Genomic DNA, 22,782 nt, shown 5'->3' with positions numbered 1-22,782 from the left:
CTGACAACATATCTTCGGTCTGGTATATCAACAAACAAGGCGGAATTTGATCTTATCCCTTCTGTCGAGAAGCTATGAGAATGTGGCAGTGGGCAGTCTCCTCCAGCCGCTTTTTAGTAGCAATGCATATCCCAGAGAAATCGGCGTACTAGCGGGCAAGCTCAGTAGGTCCATTGAGACCACTAATGAGACATCAGAATCAGTCAGTGGCAGAGAAAATGGTCAGTCATTGGGGCCAACCTTGCTGTAATCTTTTTGCTTCTCCCAAAAACAAGCAAATGTTGCTGGTACTTTGCCCTGATCCTCCCTCAGGGGGAGTCACCAAGAGATGCTCTAGTTCACATTTGGCCCTCCAGTCTCCTTTACGCCTGTCCCCCAGTACCTCTAATTTCAAAGTTCTTACAGAAAGAGCTCTGTTGTCCTTATTGCCCCCATCTGGCCTCGCCAGGTCTGGTTCCCCTTCCTTTGGTCTCATCTTAATTATTCTTCTTGGATACTGGACCCCAGTCCAGACCTTCTGTCACATCCCCAGTATTCCAGTCTTGAAACTAAACACATGGTTTCTCCAGAAACTGTCAATTTCACATGATTCAGTATCAGGAATTTTGTTAGACCAGCTGGAGAAAACAAAGTTTGTTTTGGCCCTGCTGCAGGAGGTTCTAAAGAAGGTGGAAGAAAAAGCAAAATCTGTCCAAACAGTCAAGGATCTCTTACAGGGTCCAACCTCCTTAGAGGCAGAAATTGGCCTTCAAGAATTGGTCCTTCCACCAGTCCCCAGAGCAGCAGAGATAGGAAATAGAGCCAAAGAAGAAATGGCAATCAAAATGCAGGGGGGCCTACAGGGTGGGACCTACAACCAACCACCAAGAGAAGCCACAGACTGCCACAGCTACCCCACCACAACCACAGCACACACACCTTGGCTCTGATTACAATACAACACAGGAACAACTGGACTGGAAGCTCCCAGAAAGCTAGCCTTATTCTCAGACAACTGGCATTACATTACACACAATGGACAAAATGGAAAACACAATAACAGCTACAGGGTCTTTCCACACACACTCTACCAGAAAAGAGGGGAATGCCAAACCTACCACCAGGCCAAAAAACAGACACTCTAAGACAAATCAACAACTTACTAAGGATGAGAGCTATAGAAAAGGTGCCACCTATGGAACAAGGCCAAGGTTTTACTCCAGGCTTTTCCTAGTACCAAGAAAAACTTGTCCACTGAACACATACCTCATTGTTCCAAAATTCAAAATGCTGACCCTCCAGCAGCTTCTTTCCATGCTGGGCAAGGAGTCTTGGCTGGTGACTCTAGATCTCAAGGAGGCATACCTGCACACCCCCTATCACGACCAGATTGCAGAAGATACCTCAGATTTCTTGCAGGATCAGAGCATTATCAATTCTCAGCATTGCCCTTTGGCTTATCTAAAATGCCTGGCATCAGTAATTGCTCATTGCAGGCTTCAGGGAATTCAAATTTACCCATACCTGGACGACTGCCTAATACAAGCGGACAACAAGGCAAAATTAACAAAAGATTTGGAAAATGTCATACAACTGTTGCAAGCCTTGGGATACACAGTCAACATGCAGAAGTCAAGACTAGTACCATCCCAAAGGATAACATTCTTGGGGGCAGAACTGGACACATCAACTCAGATGGCCTTTCTAACAGAAGAAAAAACAAAAGCAACTACCAGGCTATTTCATGTCATTAACAAAACAAACTCCGCTTACTGCAAGGAAAGTCCTGCAAGCCCTGGGTTACATGGCATCCTGCATAATATTGATTCCGCATGCCAGGCTACATATGAGAAAGTTACAGTGGTACCTAAGGAATGTATGGTCTCAACACCAGCACAGTCTAGAAGACCAGATTCCAATAATTCCATGCCTGAAGCAAGAATTCCTGTGGTGGGCTCAGGCCTGTCAGTTAACAGAGGCTTGCCTTTCCACAAACCACAGCCAAGCCAGACCATCACCACGGACGCCTCAGACCTAGGATGGGGGGCTCACATGGTGGACAAGTGTATACAAGGCCTATGGACCCAAGACCAGCTGAATCTACACATAAATCTAAAGGAGATGCTGGCAGTGAAATATGTGATCCAGGCATTCAGACCACTCCTTCAACAGGGTCATCTACTGATAAGGACGGACAATACCACAGTCATGTGGTACATCAACAAACAGGGAGGTACACATTCATATCCTCTATGCCGGATGGCAATGGACCTGTGGAATGTGGCCCTGAACCTCAGCATTCAACTTCAGGCCAGATTTGTACCAGGAAAAGAAAATTCTCTAGCAGACACCTTAAGCAGAACTACCACGGATGCTCACGAATGGATGCTGCATCCAGATATCTTCAAAGCCATAACGGAGAAATGGGGACTACCACAGATAGACCTGTTTGCCTCCCCACACAATCACCAATTGAAGAAATTCTGCACAAGAGCATACCACCCACTTGCTTGGAGGGTGGACTCACTTTCCTTCAGCTGGAAAAACCTGACAGCATATGCATTTCCACCTCTTCCCTTGATGTACAAAGTTCTACTGAAGATCAAAGAGGATCAACCAAGGGTAATTCTGATAGCTCCAGACTGGCCGAGGCAACATTGGTACACTGAGAAGCATGTATGGCATCTACCTCTATGTCCCTTACTACTAACACAGGACAACTACAAGATCCTACATCCAAACTTGAAAACACTGCAGCTAGCTGCTTGGAATATTGCATAAAACAAAATAACCCAGATTTATCTCAGAGGGTTAAGGATATTATCCTGGAGGCACGCAGACCCTCCACAAGGAAGACTTATTCAGCCAAGTGGAAAAGATATCTCATTTGGAGTGCAGCAAAGGGAGAAAATGTCTCTTTGGCAAACATAGCACACATCCTGGAATATTTAGCAGAGCTGTTCCATAATGGCCTGTCTTACTCCTCCATTAAGATTCATGCATCAGCAATTTCAGCAACATACAACTTGGATCCTCCTGTCTTCTCTCATCCTCTACTCAGGCAGTTCTTGAGAGGAATCAAAAATGTAAAGCCTCCAAGGAAACCACCTTTACCTACATGGGACCTCAACTTTGTGCTGGAAAAGTTAACTCTTCCCCCTTTTGAACCAGCAGCAACAGCAGAATTACAATTATTGTCTTGGAAAACTGCTTTCCTACTAGCAATCACTTCAGCAAGAAGGGTATCTGAGTTACAGGCATTAATGGCAGTACAACCCTTCCTTATCTTCCATCAGGAAAGAGTCTCTCTGAGAACCAACCCTACCTTTATGCCAAAAGTGGTCTCCAGAGTATCATTGAACCAAGCGATTCATTTACCTACATTCTTCCCCAACCCACAGAACAGGGGAAAGACTGCTACATACCTTGGATGTGCACAGACAATTACGCTACTATCTGGACAGAACTAAGACCAGCAGAAAACTGACCAGCTTTTGGTAGCATATGCAACAGGAATGCAAGGAAAAGCAATTTCAAAACAGACAATCTCAAAATGGATAGGAAATTGCATTTGTTTTGTTACTCTTTTCATGGAAAGACAACTCCTGATAATATCAGACCTCACTCCACAAGAGCTACAGCCACCACTACAGCTTTCCTACGAGTGGCTACCAGAGACATTTTAGAAGCTGCTACCTGGCGCATACATTTGCCAAGCATTACAATCTTCCCTTATACTCTAGATCCCGAGCAGGTTTTGCAACTGCTGTTTTGCAAGGGATCTTAACTACCATCCTTATCTTAGTGCCTCCTCCCCAGTTTGGCTATGGTATTCTACCCATATGTTAGGACTGCAGATGCATCCTTGAAGGACATAGTACAGTTTTGTACCTACCATAAATGTAGATGTCCGATAGGTATGCATCTGCAGTCAGGATTACACACCCTCCTTCCCCTCTGTGGTACTCTGCCATCTTTTAGCTAGCTGGGGGAATCTGTTATGGTGTATTTGTTTGTATATATATATATATATTTTTTTTTTTTATATATTGTTTGCTCTCTACTGTTTGGAATTATTTGCATTTATCCAAATTTAGCCTTACTAGAGGGCACCTGGCATCTGGGGCAAGAAACACTGAGGAAAATGGCGTCAGCTGATGCCTTTATACCCAATAAACAGCAGCTATGACGTCGGGTGAAGTGCGACATCAGCCGAGGCCAGACCCAGACTTTGGAAAAGGGCTGCCTGAGGCAGGACAACCCATATGTTAGGACTGCAGATGCATACCTATCGGACATCTACATTTATGGTAGGTACAAAACTGTACTTTCCAGCAATAGCTAGATATCCCAGGCTGTCTTTCAGGCATTGTAATATACTATGTCTTCACATAAAGATTCCACTAAGAGAATTTGCACGAGGAAGTGGAAAAGATTTTCAATTTAGACCCTGAAAAATGACATTGATCCCTTTACTGACCCCCTTTACTGACCCTACTTTGTCTGTATTGAAGTTTAGTTTCTGTTTTTAAAGGAGGTGCTAGTTTTTTCACAGTCAGAGTACAGTTGGCAGCCATATCAAATGTTCACTCAGGAGACAATGCTTCTTGCTTGGTGGATTCAGAGTTATGTAAGGCTTTTCTGAAGGGTACCTTTCTGTTCAGAACCCCCAGTGAAAGATCTGTAACCTCCCTGGGGTTTAACAGTAGCACTGGAAGGCTTAACTCAGCAACCCTTTGAAGCTTCAGCAAAAACTGATTTACAAGTCCTATCTTGGAGACCAGCCTTTTTGGTGCTATTACTTCTGTTAAAAGGATTTCCAAACTCCTGGCTTTTTCATTGAAAGCTGCATACATTGTTTTTCCTAAATACAGGGCTACTTTATGAACTAATCCTTCTTTCTTACCAAAAGTAGTTTCTGAAACAAATATAAATCAAACAATTTACTTACCAGTCTTCTTTCCAAAATTTTCAAACAAGGGAGAATGCATGCTACGTTTTTTAGATGTACACGGACAATTGTGTTTCTGCTTACACAGAGCAAAACATTTGAGAAAAACAGACCAGCCGTTTATCTGTTTTTCACCGAATCGACTGGGCTCTCTGATTTCTAAAGTTATATTGGCTAAATGGATAACTAATTACATTCCCTGGATATATTCTCAGCAAGGCCTCTTCCTGTCAAAACCACCTAAGGTCCATTCAGCTAGATCCATGGCCACCTCATCTGCCTTCTGGTCTAGAACTTCCATTGATATTTTTGCAGTAGCCACCTGGTCTAATGCCTATAACCCATTAAAAATTGGACATCATTTCTAGAAGCAGAGCTGCCTTTGCTTTGGCATTTCTCCAGAATATTCTTCCATGAGGGCCAACCAAGGTTTTTGTAGCTGGAGACTCTGAGCCATACGTTGAGGAAGAAGAAAAGGGCAACATCGGATATTAAAGATATTTACGCACCATAACTAGGCATCTGTGTTGTCCATTTTCATTCTTCCTCAACTTGCCTCCCTCCTCCCCCCTTCCTGTCATCTTCTGGAGTGACCTGATGGACCTTTGGAAAGTGTAGTTCCATGTTTAAGACCTGATTTAATTTCTCTTCTTTTCTGCCATTATATTCTAAGACGTTTAAGGCAGCAAACCTTGATCTGAGGTAGTGAGGATGGACTATGGCACTATGGATAGAGGAAGAAACTCTAGTTGTATCCAAAGTCTGTAGAACATGGCCAAGTTGTATCTGAGGTCAGATCCATAACTCATATGTTGAGTAAGAATGAAAATGGACAACGCAGATGCCTAGTTATGGTGAGTACATAACTTTAATATCAACAAACACACTGCCTTGCTGGCATATACTCAAGCTGTACTTGAGATGAATGTTATAGACAAAAGTCATAGACTGAATGCAGTCTGACACAGAGGGAGAGTTAAAAGTGTGAGGTACAAATGAGCGTTGGTAGTTGTGGTTTTGATTCCCTGGTCATCACCTGTGTATAGAGAGAGGAATTTGTGCTTCATAAGCTGTACTTGAAGTAAATAGCTCATTCCTTTCATCTGTTCTGCTTTATTACTCAACAAAGTAAATTGTTCAGTGGACCAGTTTTATAAGGAGCTTGAAGAGAATATGTAAATATTAACCGAAGATTTTAAGTGTACTTTCTAAATATTAATTTCTGTCATGCAGATAAGCCTTCTGCAACTCCTAAAAAGGGGTTTACAGGAAAAGGAAAAGACATTACCACCAAACATGATGAAGTGGTGTGTGGAAGAAAGAATACAGCACGTATGGAAAATGTAAGTTCTGTGTTTTTTTATTGAAGAAAAATGAAAAGTAATGGGGCATCTCCACTAGATCGACCCTAACCACTCACTGGCATAGAGGGATAAAGCTCTGATTGCAGCCTGGGTGATGCAGTTTTAAACAGTGGCTCAGGCAATGTTTGCCAGCTTAGCTGTCTTTAGTATAGAGTGGAAAGGATTGTGCCACTTGTCTAGCTTCTCATTCCCATAGTAGAATTCCTAATGGCATCCGTAGATCACATAGGAGTGCTGCTTTGAGTAGGGCAGGGAAGTGTTATGGGGGTTATGTCACCCTTGGCAATAAGAGATGCACCTTCACTAACGTGCCTATTGCACACTGAACCCAGGTTGGTACTGGACGTGTACACTGGGAGGTGAAGAACAAAAAGAGCAAAACCTATGCCTTGGATAGTTGACAGCTTCATTCTTCATTGCCTGGCTCTCACATTTTGTTGGAATAAATGGGCCGAGGGAAAGAATGGGCTGAGTGGGTCATGCAAATGGAGGGAACCGTGATGGTCACCAAAGCAGATGGGGGGGGATACAAAATAAAAAAAAAAAAAAAAAACTTGCAGTTACCAGATGCTGTCTGGGCATAATGTCATAGAATGTGAGAGGAGTGTGACTGCCTTTGCAAACTGTGATCGGTTGGTAGAGGTTGCTTGATATGATAGTGGCATGAACGTGACTCGGTCTGATACATCCTTAAGTTGGTACAAGGATTTCAACTCCTTGCACATACGTGAGCCTTATGTGCATTGTGTGTAATGTCATTCACATGTTATAGGGTACCAACATGCATCCTTTCCTTTTTGCCATTAACACATAGTCGTGATTGCCAAAGATGTTTTGTCTAATTTAAATTATCATCTACTGCTCCTTCCTGGAAGGAGCAGTCTAGCAAACTCCTACCCTCTCTGATTAGTCCTTTTATGTCAGTTTACTGAGGGTGGTTTGGGAGTGTCACAATTGATGCTTTCCTCTGCATCAGCTTCTGGTCCCAAGATGTTGGTGCACTTTTTAGAAAAAACGTGCATCTTCTGTTATAAGTGCAACTAGGTGAAAGTACATAATCTCTCTGCTGTAGTTAAAATGCAGAAATAAAAACAGTAGGCATATTGCCTTTTGTCCGTGAGGTTGTTTAGGGAGTCTTGCTGCATCATCATCTGTCAAGATGTCATGCTCCATCTGCATGTGCATGATATAAGACTTGAGCCTGCATTCTTCATTAGATGGTGTCAGAATTTTTCATGGTCTCTTGACAGGTTGCTAGAGAATGCTAAGTATGTATGTTTTTAAGTCATTTTGTTTAAGTGAAGTATTTATTGATGTCTTTGGTAAAAGTCAAAATCAGCATTGCTGTGCCATTCGTAACATGTTAAGTTATTCAGGTTTGTTTCTTAACATTAACAGAAACCTAATACACATCAGTAGTACTTTCTGTGACTTCTGTTTGTGGTACGTCCTTGTTGAAAATTGCACAGACTGGTCTGCATAATGTTGGGCATATGAACATTATGGACAACAGTTGTTGTCCAGCCTGCCTCTAATAATGAATAAAAAACAAAGTAGTGAACTAGTGTCCCAGACACACTCCAACAGTGTTGCCAGTATGATCAAAGGAAGTAGTAGAACAGTAAAATACTTTTATTAAGCGATAAAAACACTGATAAAATAACTGGTAAGCGCTTTCGTTTAATAAAGTATTAAACTTCATCAGACACCATGTTCTTTACATCACTTCCTTATATACTCAAATAGTTCAGATTCATTGGATGAAAAAAATGCAAATCGATCAATAAACCCACCACCATAGCCTGTCTAAAAGGTGCCACATAAAATCAAAAGAATTGTATATGTATGTGCTTTCTAATGAAAAAAACCCAACAAAATAAAATATTAAATAATGGCAGTTCCTTGGAGGAGACCCTTCATTGTATATGCTTGCGGAGGTGTGTTTATTTCAGTGATTTATTTCTTGTTCGAGGAGAGAAGGTGACGTAAAATATTAAATAAGCATTACTGAAAACGTGTGTATAAAATATACCAACTGTAAAGTGCTAAAGTTTTTTTCTCTCCAGTGCTTTTAACCTTAGCACTGGGGTAATGGAGCTATGCTCATTTATCCCGGGCCAACTGTCAGCCTGCAAACAGATATGCCATCTAAGTTCCTTGCATTCTAAAAGTAGCCCCCATGTTTATTTTGTCAATTTCAACCTGATCAGTGACTAAAAATCTAAACCGATGCTCTGAGTTGTCACAAACATGTTTAGGCATTATTTAAGTTATGTTTTCTTATAGCATAATCATGATGTCCTTCAAGAATGCAACTGCAGTCATAACATATGGGTTGTCCTGCCTCAGGCAGCCCTCGGTCGGCCGGATTCCAAAGTCTGGGTCCGATGTCGGCTGATGTCGCATTTCTCTCCGACGTCAGAGCGGCTGGAGTAAATAAGCATCAGCCGACACCATTTTCCCCAGTCTTGCCGCGCGGTGCCCGAAGCAGAAGCAGGTCGCAAGTGCCGGTCGGTCAGCTCCTGTATTCTTCGATTCCAAAGTCATCAAAAAAGCTAAGTACCCCGTTGGGGACCTTTTCTTACCTCAGCCGATGTCAGAAATTACTGAAAAAGTTAACAATTGTCTTTCTTGTGGTAAACAAATACCTCATAAGGATTTCCACTCTTACTGTCTTCCTTGCCTTGGCCCAGACAACGACGTCTCGGCCTGTGTCACCTGTGCTCGCTTCAATAAGCGCATTCTTAGGCGCGGGGCGGAGTTCGCTGAAGATTTTTTCGGCAAAATATTTGCTTATACAATGCCGTCGGAACATCCGACATCGCAAACTCCCAAGAAACGAAAAGACCGGGACCGACATCCTCGGCCCGCGTCTACCTCCGACTCCACGCCTAAACCTACCGCAAGTGCTCTGGTTCCTCCAGAGACGGTTCTTCCACCGCTCCGAACCGAAGACACCGCATTACCGACGACTCCGATAACCGGATACCACTCCGACGCCAGTTATAGATTTTCCTCCGGATACTGAAACCGAGGAAATACCCGAGCCCATTGCTGTAGATAAGGTCACTCCTGCACGTGGAGCTGCCAGGCCTCCTATGGCCATGTCTATTAAGGCCTACACTCGGGCTAAAGCAGCCAGCAAGACCAAGCACCTTACTGTTAAAGCCTTATCTCAGCCTACTCCAGAGACACAAATCATGACTATGGCCGCAGACTTAATTTCTATGATTAGAGGTTCACAGGCCCATCCTGAGAGAGGATCCCAGCCTCCTCCTGATAAGAGGCCCCAGGTTGAACCCTCTGACCCTATCCCTTCAGATGAAGATTCTGAGGACTCTGTCCACTCCGATGGCCAGGAAGAGCTCTTCCAGGCCTATGAGGACTCGGATGCAGAGGATTCCATCCCCTTGGCCTCCCCTCCTGAGGATATTTCTTTTGGGGAAGTTCTGCATACCATGAGGGAACATTTCAAGTGGCAAGGCCAGGAATATTCTGATTCCAGAAAGCGCCTTCGAACTTTCCTTAAAAAGCCCCAGCACAGGCCCTTAGCAATCCCTCCTGTGCTTGATGTTTTGGATGATTTATATTCTGACTCCATTGTTACCCCTGATTCTCTTCCTCCTGCTCCAGCCAAGCCAGGCAGGTATTACAGGGTCCCAGAAACACATTCCCATTTATTCAGGGCCCATACTGTTGATTTGGAAACTATTTCTCAGGGGCCTAAAGGTGTTTCAGCTTCCACCTCTAAAAACCCCTTGCCTTCCAACAGGGAAGCTAGGTCATTAGAGAGATGGGGGAAAAAGATCTACACCTCCACTACTTTATCTATGAGAGCTTTGAATTGCCTTTTTCATATGTTACAATATCAGGATTTCCTGTTAGAAGATTTACAGAAAACACTGGCCTCTCCTGATCCTTTAGACAGGAAGTCTTTGCAGGAAGCTGTACATAATTCTCAGCAAGTCAGCAATCACTTCCTGCAGTGTGGGTATGATGCACTGGAAGCTTCATGTAGGGCAGCTGTGACAGGGGCAGTCATTCGTAGACATGCATGGTTAAAAGAACAACCTCTACCAGATCATGTTAAGGCATAACTTCTGGATGCACCCTTGGAAAAGAACAAGCTTTTTGGTGCTAATGCTAAAGATGTGTTAAAGTCCATAGAGGAAAAAGCAGTTCAGACGGTTAAAGATTTCCTCCAGGTTCAGCCCCCCAGATTCAGTAGGAATTGGCCTTCAAAAAACTGGTCCTTTCCTAATCCTGAAAAATTTCAGAGGGGTAAAAACAGACGTGGCCGAGGAAGAGGACAATACAGAGGTCCTTACAGGGGACGACAATGGCAGCCAGCAAACCAAAGAAGTGACACGGGTTTCCCCTGCCCCACAGCCACAATCTCAATGACTTTCCTCTACTTCCGCCTACCAAGGAACAAATAGAAGCTCCCTTGGGCGGAAAATTATCTCTGTTTTCAGACAATTGGCACAGATTGACAAAGGACAAATGGATTTTGAACATTATAGACCAAGGTTACAGGTTCCATCTTCATACCTTACCAAGAAAACAAGGCATGCCAAACCTACCACAAAACCAGAGGGCAGAGGCTATCAAGCAAATTTCTCTGCTGGCCCGGATAAAAGCAATAGAAAGAGTTCCACAACAAGAACAAGGCCAGGGGTTTTACTCAAGACTGTTCCTTGTTCCAAGAAAAGAAACTCAATGGAGACCAATACTGGATTTGTCCGCGTAAAACACCTTTCTCATAGTACCAAAGTTCAAAATGCTGACTCTACAGCAACTCCTTCCCATGCTGGGCAAGGGGTCTTGGCTGATTACTCTGGACCTCAAGGAGGCATACCTGCATGTCCCTATCAGACACAGTTGCAGAAGATACCTCAGATTTCTTGCAGGGCCAGAGCGTTATCAATTTTCAGCATTGCCATTTGGCTTGTCTACTGCGCCCAGAGTATTCACAAAATGCCTGGCTTCAGTAATTGCTCATTGCAGGCTCCAGGGGATCCAAATTTACCCGTACCTGGACGACTGCCTCATACAAGCGGACGACAAATTGATGTTGACAAAAAACTTGAACTATGTCATACGATTACTTCAGGCTCTGGGATACACAGTCAACTTCCAAAAGTCAAGACTTCAACCATCCCAGCAAATAACCTTCTTAGGAGCCAAACTAGACACAGCCTCTCAAATGGCTTACCTGACAGAAGACGAGCAAGAGAAGTTAACTCATTATGTCAAAGGTTTGGCAAAACTCACCCAGATGACTGCAAGGAGATTCCTACAGGCCCTGGGTTACATGGCATCCTGCATTCTCCTGGTTCCATTAGCAAGACTACACATGAGAAAGCTTCAATGGTACCTAAAAAGCCTATGGTCTCAGCACAGCAGCAACTTAGAGACAACCATACCGCTCATTCCATGCTTACAAAAGGAGTTCCTATGGTGGGCCTAGGCAAGCCAGGCAAACACAGGTATGTCATTCAAAAAACCACAGATAACACAGACCATGACCACAGACGCCTCAGACCTTGGATGGGGGGCACACATGGAAGGCAGATGTATACAAGGACAATGGTCTCCAAAGGAAACACATCTGCATATAAACCAAAAGGAAATGCTGGCAGTAATGCATGCCATCGAGGCCTTTCGACAACAACTTCAGCAAGGCCATTTACTGATATGGACAGACAACACCACTGTGATGTGGCATATAAACAAGCAAGGGGGCACCCATTCTTACCGCCTTTGCAGACTGACAATGAATCTTTGGGAAAAATCACTGAGCCTAAACATACAGTTATAATCCCAGTTTGTTCCAGGCAAAGACAATGTGCTGGCGGACAGCCTAAGCAGGAATTTCACAGATCCACACGAGTGGAGGTTACATCCGAAGATCTTCACACAACTCACTTCGACATGGGGCAGGCCAGAAGTAGACCTATTTGCCTCTCACCTCAACCATCATCTACAAAAATTCTGCTCAAGGACTTACCATCCACAAGCTTGGAAAATAGATGCTCTCTCATTCAACTGGAACTTCCTAAAAATCTATGCATTCCCACCTCTGCCACTGATGACCTCAGTATTACTAAAGATCAAAGCAGAGACCCAAGGGATCCTAATAGCTCCAGACTGGCCAAGACAACACTGGTATCCACTACTACGGAGCATATGTCACACCAAGAAGTGGGCCCTGCCCCAATGGCCCCTACTTTTGACTCAACACAACTTCAAAACAGTGCATCCAAACCTTCAGACACTGCAGCTAACAGCCTGGGAGATCCCATGAATAACCTCAATCTATCTCTCTCCAAGGAAGTTCAGCGGATTTTAACAGAGGCTCGAAGACCATCCACCAGAAAGGTTTACTTAGCAAAATGGAAGAGATTCAGCATTTGGAATACCAGCAAGGGACATGATGCATCATTATTGAACATCCCACTCATCCTGGAATATTTGGCAGATATGCTACAGAATGGACTCTCATATTCTTCCATAAAGATACATGCTTCAGCTATTTCAGCTAGATATAACACTGATCCGCCTGTCTTTTCACATCCTTTGCTAAGGCAATTCCTAAGGGGAATCAAGAACATTAAGCCACCAAGAAAGGCTCCAGTGCCAGCCTGGGACCTCAACTTTGTCCTAGAAAACTGACTCTCCCTCCATTTGAGCCAGCAGCTTCAGTCGACTTACAATTTCTCTCATGGAAGACAGCTTTCCTGTTGGCAATTACCTCAGCAAGAAGGGTTTCGGAACTACAGGCCCTAATGGCAATACCACCGTTCATAATCTTTCACAGGGACAGGGTCTCATTAAGGACCAACCCTACCTTTATGCCAAAGGTGGTATCTAGGGTTTCTTTAAATCAAGCTATTCATCTACCTGCTTTCTTCCCCAATCCTGAGAACAAAGGGGAAAGACTGTTACATACCTTGGACATTCACAGACAACTTCGATACTACCTGGACAGAACCAAGACCAGTAGGAAGTCTGAACAACTTTTTGTAGCTTACGCCCCTGCAGTCCAAGGAAAAGCAATTTCAAAACAGACTATTTCAAAATGGATTGGACATTGTAACAGATTCTGTTATTCCTTTCATGGGAAGACTGTTCCTTCCAATGTCAGACCACATTCCACCAGAGCTACAGCCACCTCTACAGCCTTTTTAAGAGGGGTGCCTACAAAGGACATTCTAGAAGCTGCTACATGGAGCTCCGTGCATACATTCTCCAAACACTACAATCTCCCTCTATACTTCAGATCCAGAGCAGGCTTTGCTTAGGCAGTCCTGCAGGGTTTGATTGCCACACCATCTTGTGCCTAGAGCATTCCTCCTCCCCCAGCTAAGCTATGGTATTCTACCCATATGTTATGACTGCAGTTGCATTCTTGAAGGAGATGGTACAGTTTTGTACCTACCATAAATGTAGATGTCCGATAGATATGCAACTGCAGTCGGATTTTCCCTCCCTCCATACCCCTCTATGCCTAGGGTCCACTCCTATCCCTGTTTCTCTTAGCTGGGGATATCTGTTATGGTGTATCTGTTTATTGCTTACTTATTTGTCTGGAATCCTGTTTTTGTCTTCCAATTTGATTACAGCCTTCCTTGGAGGGCACCTGGCATCTGGGGCAAGAAACACTGAAGAAAGTGGCGTCAGCTGATGCTATGCTTATGTACTCCAGCCGCTCTGACGTCGGAGAGAAATGCGACATCGGACCCAGACTTTGGAATCCGGCCGACCGAGGGCTGCCTGAGGCAGGACAACCCATATGTTATGACTGCAGTTGCATATCTATCGGACATCTACATTTATGGTAGGTACAAAACTGTACTTTCATAACTCCGTTGACTAAATTTCCTCTCCATTTTACCTATGAAAAAAGGCTGGGCATAGGTCACACGATGTTAGGTAAATCACTACTTTTGAATTGCAATTATGTTTTCCCTTTATATGGTATGTAGAATTTCATACCATAAAATTATTTACGTGTATTCTATGGCACCATGAACATGCCCCACACTTAAACATACCATGCGTACTATGACTATTCATAAACTGTTTCTCCTTAAATGTTTTTAAAATTCATTCACTTTCTGTAGGTAATAATGGGTCTTTCACCCGTTTGTTTTCTAATGGTAGAATCATCTATTAATATAGGCCAGTTCTTTTCAAATATGGACCTTAACTTTCTAAAGTCCTATGTAATGATTAAAGATCTTGAAAAATCAAAGACTTCATGTTAAGTTGTCTATCTTGCCGCCTTTCTTGCTGGTTGGGTTCGGAGCCAGTCCTCAGCTCCGACTCTGCCATCTTCAAAAGCTCGAGAGCTGCTTACTGGCTCGAGCCCCCCCCCCATATCCCATGATGCCTGGCGCTAGATACACAGATCTCGTTTGCCGCTTCTGCTGCGAGGTTGATGTTCATCGTGTTACACTGCTGCAGTCATCACACTTGGGTTATCCTGCCATCAGGCGGTCCCGCAGTCGGCCAGAGTTCCAAAGTCTTGGTCCGGCGTCGGTTGCTGTCGCTTCTTCCCTGACGTCAGTGCGCCAGGGGTATATAAGAGGCATCCGATGCCATTTTCTTCATTATTTCTTGCCGCGCAGTGCCCGAAGCAGAAGCAGTTCGCAAGTGCTGGTCAGCCGACTCCTGAGATTTTCAAATCGAATTTCAGACCGAAGTCTTCAATAAAGCTAAGTACCCCGTTGGGGAACCTTTTCTTGCCTCAGACCGATGTCAGAAAAAGTTAATAATTGCATTTCTTGTGGGAAGCAAATACCTCATAAGTACTTTCATTCTTATTGATTTCCTTGCCTAGGCCCAGACCACAACGTCACAGGTTGTCGGTTTTGTACTAGGTTTAACAAACGAACTGTTAAACGTCGGTTTGATTTCGCCCGACATTATTTTGGTAGAAAATTTAATTATACCATGCCGTCGGAACTACCGATGACCGGAATGCATAAAAAATGCAAAGATAAGGACAGGCAACCGAGTCCCAAACCAGACTCCGAGGCCTCTGCTAGGCCAGTCGCCGGTTCTCCAGTTTTCAGTGAGGTGCCTACGCAGCCACTGACAACCGCTGATGTAGAACTCCAGGATGCATCCGACTCCCAAGTGGAGATTGCTAGGCCTCCAGAGCCTTTATCTTTAGGCCCTTCCGACTCCATGGCTGAAGGGGATTCCGGTGCAGTTGAAATGCCTTCAGTTGCAGAAGGTGTCTTCAGACCGACTACACTCACTATTAAATCCTATTGCAAAGCTGAAAACTCCTTTAAAAGCAAAGAAGCCTGTACAGCAGTCTCCAGTACAAGCCCCCATGCCTAAGAAACAGATGCTTAAGATGGCTGGAGACTTAATTACCATGATCAGGGGTTCCCATCCCCCCCTGATAAAAGGCCTAGACAGGAGGAGGACTACGCTTCGTCTGACCAGGTTTCAATTTCCTCAGATTCTTCTGAGGAACAGGAATACTCTTTTCCCCTTTGAAGACTCTGATGCTGAAGAGTCTATTCCTTCAGCATCTCCCCCAGAAGGCTGCTGTTTTGGGGAAACCTTACATACCATGAGGGAACATTTCCACTGGGAAGGCCAGGATTACTCTGATTCTTAGAAAAGGCTCCGAGAGTTCCTTTTACTACCCCAGCACAAGCCACTTGCTATTCCACCCGTGTTAGACATTGTGGATGATATTTATTCAGAATCTAGCCTTAACCCAGATTCACTACCTCCTGCACCAGCCAAACCAGACCAATAATACAGAGTCCCTGACTCGCACAAATTCCTATATAAAAGCCCTGTTGCTGACCCAGAAACCATTTCCCAGGGTCCCAAAGGGGTTAAGGCCTCTATTGCTAAAGTCCTGTACCCTGTGAAAGGGATTCTAGAGCACTAGACAGATGGGGAAAGAAAGTATATACCTCAGCTACTCTAGCTATGAGGGCCTTAAATTGCCATTTTCACATGCTGAAATATCAACAATATTTGATGTCTCAATTAAAACAAAAAATGATCACACATACAGAGCAGCCTGATTACAAGGAAATGCAAGATTTATTGCATGCAGCTGAACAAGTGGGAAAGCATACTTTGCAATGTGGATTTGATTCACTGGAAGCTTCTTGTAGAGCAGCAGTGACAGGGTCTATCATACATAGGCATGCTTGGTTAAAAGAACAAACTTTACCTGATCATGTTAAAGCAAAGTTATTGGATGCACCTTTACAGCAGGATGTTTTATTTGGTGTAAAAGCAGAAGAGGTTTTAAAGAAAATGGAGGATAAGGCAAAATCTATGCAGACGGTCAAGGATTTTTTTACAGGTTCAACCCCCTCGTTTCAGCAGGAATTGGCCAACCAAAAACTGGTCCTTTCCAGCTTCTGACAGACAACAGAGGGGCAAATACAGACGCCCAAAGGGCAGAGGTCCGTCACAAGGCTCTTACAAGCCTCGACAATGGGGTGCCACAACCCAGAAAGGAGGAGAAGACATGTCTCAAACTATCAGAAGACAAACACAATGACTTACCCCTCAGACTGCCAAGCAAATCCCTCTTGGCAGCTCCCTTGGGAGGAAAACTAGCACTTTTTGCAGGCAACTGGCACATCATCACAAAAGACAAATGGGTCCTAAATATTATGTCTCAAGGATACAGGTTCCACTTTCACACTTTACCAAGGATAAAAGGAATGCCAAACCTGCCACCAAATCAATGGGCAGAGTCTCAAAGACAAATTACAGCTCTCATGGACATGAGAGCCATTCAACAGGTTCCTACACAGGAGCAAGGACAAGGATTTTACTCAGGACTCTTTCTAGTGCCCAGAAAGGACAATGCCTGGAGACCAATTCTGGACCTTTCAATTCTAAACACCCTCTTACAAGTACCCAAATTCAAGATGCTAACACTACAGCAACTTCTTCCCATATTGGGCAAGGAAGCATGGCTAGTAACGTTGGACCTCAAGGAGGCATACCTGCATGTCCCTGTCAGACATAGTTGCAGAAGATACCTCCATTTCATTGCCGGTTCAACCTATTACCAATTTTCTGCACTGCCCTTTGGCTTATCTACTGCGCCCAGAGTCTTCACAAAATGCCTGGCACCAGTAATTGCATACTGCAGACAAAGAGGAATTCAAATATACCCATAACCTGGACGACTGCCTCATCCAAGCAGAAAGCAAGGACATTCTCTTACATCATCTGGCTTTTGTAAAACATCTACTAAATTGCCTGGGGTACAGAGTAAACGAAAATAAGTCAAAACTAGTACCCTCACAAAATATGACATTCCTGGGTGCCAGCTTGAATACAATGGCCCAGAAGGCTTATCTGACGCCAGACAAACAACTACAACTGATTCAATATTTCAAAACAATGGCAACAAAGACCCAATTAACTGCAAGAAAAATTCTGCAGGCCTTGGGCTTCATGGCATCTTGCATACTACTAATACCATTTGCAAAGCTGCATATAAGGAAATTGCAGTGGTACCTAAAAAGCGTATGGTCTCAACACAGCCACAGCTTGGACACAATGATATCTCTCATTCCCTGCCTACAGCAGGAGTTTCTATGGTGGTCACAGGCATGTCACCTCAACAAGGGTCAGCCTTTCACCTTGCCCCCAGCCAGGCAAACTATCATAACAGATGCATCAGACTACGCCTGGGGGGCACACATGGCAGGACAAGTGCGTTCAAGGCGTATGGACTGCAGATCAAAGGAATCTGCACATCAATCAAAAAGAGATGCTAGCTGTACAGAAAGCTCTGACAGTCTTCAGGAATCTATTACATCCAGGACAACTTACAATAAAGACGGGCAACACCACAGTAATGTGGTACATAAACAGACAAGGGGGTACTCACTCCTACCCTCTATGCAGGCAAGCAATGACCTTATGGAACACAGCTCTGGCTTACCAAGTTCAGTTACAAGCTCAATTCCTGCCTGGAAAGAAAAACACATTGGCAGACAACCTCAGCAGAAACATCATGGATCCCCACGAGTGGAAACTAGATCCACAAATATTTACAATGATAACTCAAAAATGGGGCCTTCCAGATATAGACCTGTTTGAAAGTCCTCAAAACTATCAACTAACAAAATTTTGTACAAGGACACTTCACCATCAAGCTTGGAAAGTGGACGCACTCTTTTTCAGTTGGAAAAACCTGACAGTATATGCTTTCCCTCCATTGCCACTCCTCACAAAGGTGCTTCTGAAAGTCAAAAAGGAGAGACCACGACTGATTCTCATAGCCCCAGAATGGCCACGCCAGCACTGGTACCCACTATTGAGGAATATGGCCCGGGGCCCACCTTGGATCTTACCACAAATTACCCATTTGCTCACACAGAAAAACAATCAGATTCTTCACAGCCAGCTCAAAACCTTAAATCTGGCTGCATGGCAAATCACCTAAGCATCCAGCCAGCTCCTCTTTCTCAAGCAGTTATGGATGTTGTTCTGGAAACTAGGAGGCCAAGCACCAGGAAGGCTTATTCGGACAAATGGAAAAGGTTTTGTGCCTGGAACCAAGCCAAAAGCCAAGACACAATTCAGCTTCACATGCCTCACATTCTACGTATTTAACTGAGATGTTGCACAAAGGACTTTTTCTCCTCCATTAAAATCCATGCTTCAGCTATTTCAGCCCACTACAACACGGATCCACCCATATTTTCGCATCCACTTCTAAGGCAGTTCCTCAGAGGGGCAAAATACATTAGGCCCCCCAGGAGAGCACCTACACCAACATGGGACCTCAATTTTGTTCTGGGAAATCTAACGCTACCTCCCTTTAAACCAGCTTTCTCTGCAGATCTTCAGTTCCTTTCATGGAAGACTGCCCTTCTGCTAGCAATAACTTCAGCTAGAAGAGTCTCAGAGCTGCAGGCACTAATGGCAGTGGAACCTTTCCTCATTTTCCATCAAGACAGAGTTTCTGTATGAACTAATCCTTCCTTTATGCCTAAGGTGGTTTCCAGTGTGGCTTTAAATCAAACCATCCACTTACCCACCTTCTTCCCAAATCCACAGAACAAAGGTGAGAGACTCCTGCATTCCTTGGACATTCACAGGCAACTTTGTTACTACTTGGACAAAACTAAGGCTTTCAGAAAATCTGACCAGCTCTTTGTATCCTATGCTACAGCTTCACAAGGGAAGGCTATATCAAAACAAACCATTTCCAAATGGATAGGACATTGCATACGTTTCTGCTATATCCATCATGGAAAACTAGTTCCTGATACCATTAGGCCCCACTCTACCAGGGCAACAGCTACATCTACAGCCTTTCTCAGGGGGGGGTTCCAACCAAGGAGATTTTGGAAGCTGCAACTTGGAGTTCAGTACACACCTTTACCAAACACTATCACTTACAACTTTACTCTAAGACTAGGGCGGGCTTCGCCACTGCATTTCTGCAGGGCCTTCTAGCCTTCTCTAACCCTCTATGATTCCTCCACCCTTCCTTAGCTTTGGGATTCAACCCAAGTGTGATGACTGCAGCAGGGTAACACGATGAACATAGTACAGTTTTGTACCTACCATAAATGTAGATGTTCGAGTGTACACCCTGCTGCAGTCCAGGTTACCCTCCCTCCATCCCCTCTGATCTAACTGGCTAAGTCTCTGCAATACCTTCCTGATGTTTTTGCTTATAGCTGGAGGGATTTTGTGTGTGTGCAAAATTTACTCACTTTGGTACTTATTACTGACCACCTTTTTGGGGGCACCTGACATCTGGGGCAAGAAAAACTGAAGAAAATGGCGTTGGTTGCATTATATATACCCCTGGCACACTGACGTCAGGGAAGAAGGGACAGCAACCGACGCCGGACCAAGACTTTGGAATTCTGGCCGACTGCAGGACCGCCTGACGACAGGATAACCCAAGTGTGATGACTGCAGCAGGGTGTACACTCGAACATCTACATTTATGGTAGGTACAAAACTGTACTTTTCTGCTACAAACACCATGGGAAACCTGTACCTGGTAAAATTAGGCCCCATTCCACCAGGGCTACAGCAACATCAACAGCCTTCCTGAGAGGGGTAGCAACCAAGAATATTTTGGAGGCTGCAGCATGGAGTTCAGTGCACACCTTCACCAAGCACTATCACTTACCTCTATACTCTAAAACCAGAGCTGGCTTTGCCACTGCAGTTCTGCAGGGCCTACTAGCCTCTCCAAACCCTGTTTAGTTCCACCGCCCATTCTTAGCTTTGGGATTCAACCCAAGTGTGATGACTGTAGCAGTGTAACACGATGAACATAGTACAGTTTTGTACCTACCATAAATGTAGATGTTCGAGTTTTCACACTCCGGGTTACCCTCCCTCCATCCCGTCTGACCTAGCTGAACTTTTCTATACCTTTCTATCCTGTACAACCTTTGTTATATATTTGCTTGTAACTGAAGGCATTCCTTTTATATGTTTTATTAGCAATATGTATTGCCTACCTACTTGGAGGCATCTGACATCTGGGGCAAAAAAAAACACTGAAGAACATGGCGTCGGATGCCTCTTGTATACCCCTGGCGCACTGACATCAGGGAAGAAGCGACAGCAACCGACGCCGGACCAAGACTTTGGAACTCTGGCCGACTGCGGGACCGCCTGATGGCACGATAACCCAATGTGATGACTGCAGCAGTGTGAACACTCGGAACATCTACATTTATGTAGGTACAATACTGTACTTTCTACTGGCTCAGGTCGTATAAGCTTCATTATTAATATTGTATTTTTCTTGTTCAAGACTGTATTGGTTAGTGTAGAATTAGTTGTTATTTAGTCTTTAGTATTGTAGTTAGTTTTCTATCTAGTTGAGCGTAACCCTTCCTTAAGAAACTCGTTTAAGTTAGAGAGACCCCCCCCTTCTCTCCCTTTTTCACAGAAAGGTTCTTTCCGTTTAAGTTAGAGGTTAACCTTTCTAACTCCCTTTATATAAAAAAAAAAAACAAAAAAAAAACTTCTAATTAATCACTGCTAGTGTTTAGTGATAGTTTTCGATAGTTTTTGTTGTAGTGGCACTTGTAGTGGGTTGTGGTAACTGTAGACTGTTGACTTTTACTGTTAGTTACCTTAACCATCTGTGTGGATATTTTTCTTTGGTTTTCTCCCTAGGATGTCCAAGGATCCAAAACCGTCCGGATTCAAGAAGTGTGACTCATGCTGTCAGAAGATGTCTCTGACAGATGGTCACACTTCTTGTGTTTATTGTCTGGGCGCTGTGCACCTGCAGGACTCTTGCTCGATCTGTCATGCTTTCAGTCCAAGAGTCCTGCAGGAGCGCAAAAATAAATGATTCTGAGGGGGTATGCTTAAACTCCAAGATTCACCGGCGAAGGCTCAGCCGGTGAAATCTTCCAGGCAAGCTAAACAGTCTGCTCCCAGTTCGGAGCCGTCGTTGGGTGAAGCCACACAATCCATTTCGGCTCCGGCTGGAACTGATGTCCCTCCTTCCCAGTTGGCTCCGACACAATCTTCGGAGCTGACTGAGAATCGAAAGAGATCCAGGTCTCCTTTGGAGTCTATACGTTCGGCTCCAAAGTCGCCCCTGCTCCAATCGGAGCGTAGTCATCGATTATCCCACTCTTCTCGTTCCTCTAGACTTTCGGACCATGACTTGGAAAGAGTGGTCAGTAGGCTCTTAAAGTCACAAGCCCTAGCCAAAATGTTGTCCAGCCCTCCTCATCAGGAGTCAGCTCCGTCCACAGCTGTAGATATTTCTCCTCCGACTCTTCCTATGAGTTTGGAGCTGGAGTTCATTGGGGTTTGAGTCGTGGGACCATCGGCGCCGATACCCTCTCTTTTGGTTCCGTCGGCTCCGATCCCTTCCATGGTACCTTCCATGGAGGGATCTGGGCGCCGAGACTCCCTCGTCGGCTCTGAGGGGGCGAGTGGCATCGGATCCTTGTCCGACCCCGCTCTCCCTCTCGGTGCTTCAGCGCAGGTGAGCTTGGCTCCCACATCTGCTTTGGAGCCGGCTCCCTCAGTGCGGGGAGGGCTTCTGGTTTCTTCGGAGCCTGAGCCTTCTCTGCATCTGGGCAGGGACTCCTTCGAGGTGATGAGGAGTGTACTGGCCCCTGAGTCAGTCCCACGATCGACCCAATCAGCTCCTCCCCTAGGGTGCCTGTGTCAGCCTCTGCCCCTCTTTCAGACCCCAAGTGTGGGGATCCAGCGCTCCAGGACACCCCTTTGGGTGTATCCTCCTCTTCCGAGGCCTCCCCTGATCTTTCAGAGTAGCCACCTCGCAAAAGAAAATGCAAGAGGAAGCATGTTGACTCCCCCGAGTCTTGTCACATTGGATACCGATGTAGAGGAGTCAGAAGCGTCCCCAAGGTCCCCCTCTGAAGAGGTCTCCTTCTCAGACATCCTTGAGATGCTTAGGCAGAGGGGAAACTGGACTACCCTAAGCCCTTCTGAGGATGAGTCGGTATT

At 44.7% G+C, this 22,782-nt stretch overlaps 1 protein-coding gene across 1 annotated transcript in view; it reads left to right on the top strand.

The window, feature by feature from the left end:
- Positions 1-22,782, top strand: part of RIOK3 (RIO kinase 3) — a gene marked incomplete in the record, with an annotated part of 1,226,621 nt that overhangs the window by 397,945 nt on the left and 805,894 nt on the right. The window contains 1 exon segment of the mRNA XM_044065363.1: positions 6,164-6,273. Within this exon segment, the coding sequence (XP_043921298.1) occupies positions 6,164-6,273 (110 nt within the window).

Source organism: Protopterus annectens, chromosome 3.part0, assembly GCF_019279795.1.
Source record: "Protopterus annectens isolate FY-2018-M chromosome 3.part0, PAN1.0, whole genome shotgun sequence".
Taxonomy (NCBI): Eukaryota; Metazoa; Chordata; order Ceratodontiformes; family Protopteridae; genus Protopterus; species Protopterus annectens.
This window is presented reverse-complemented; position numbering and strand designations above follow the sequence as displayed.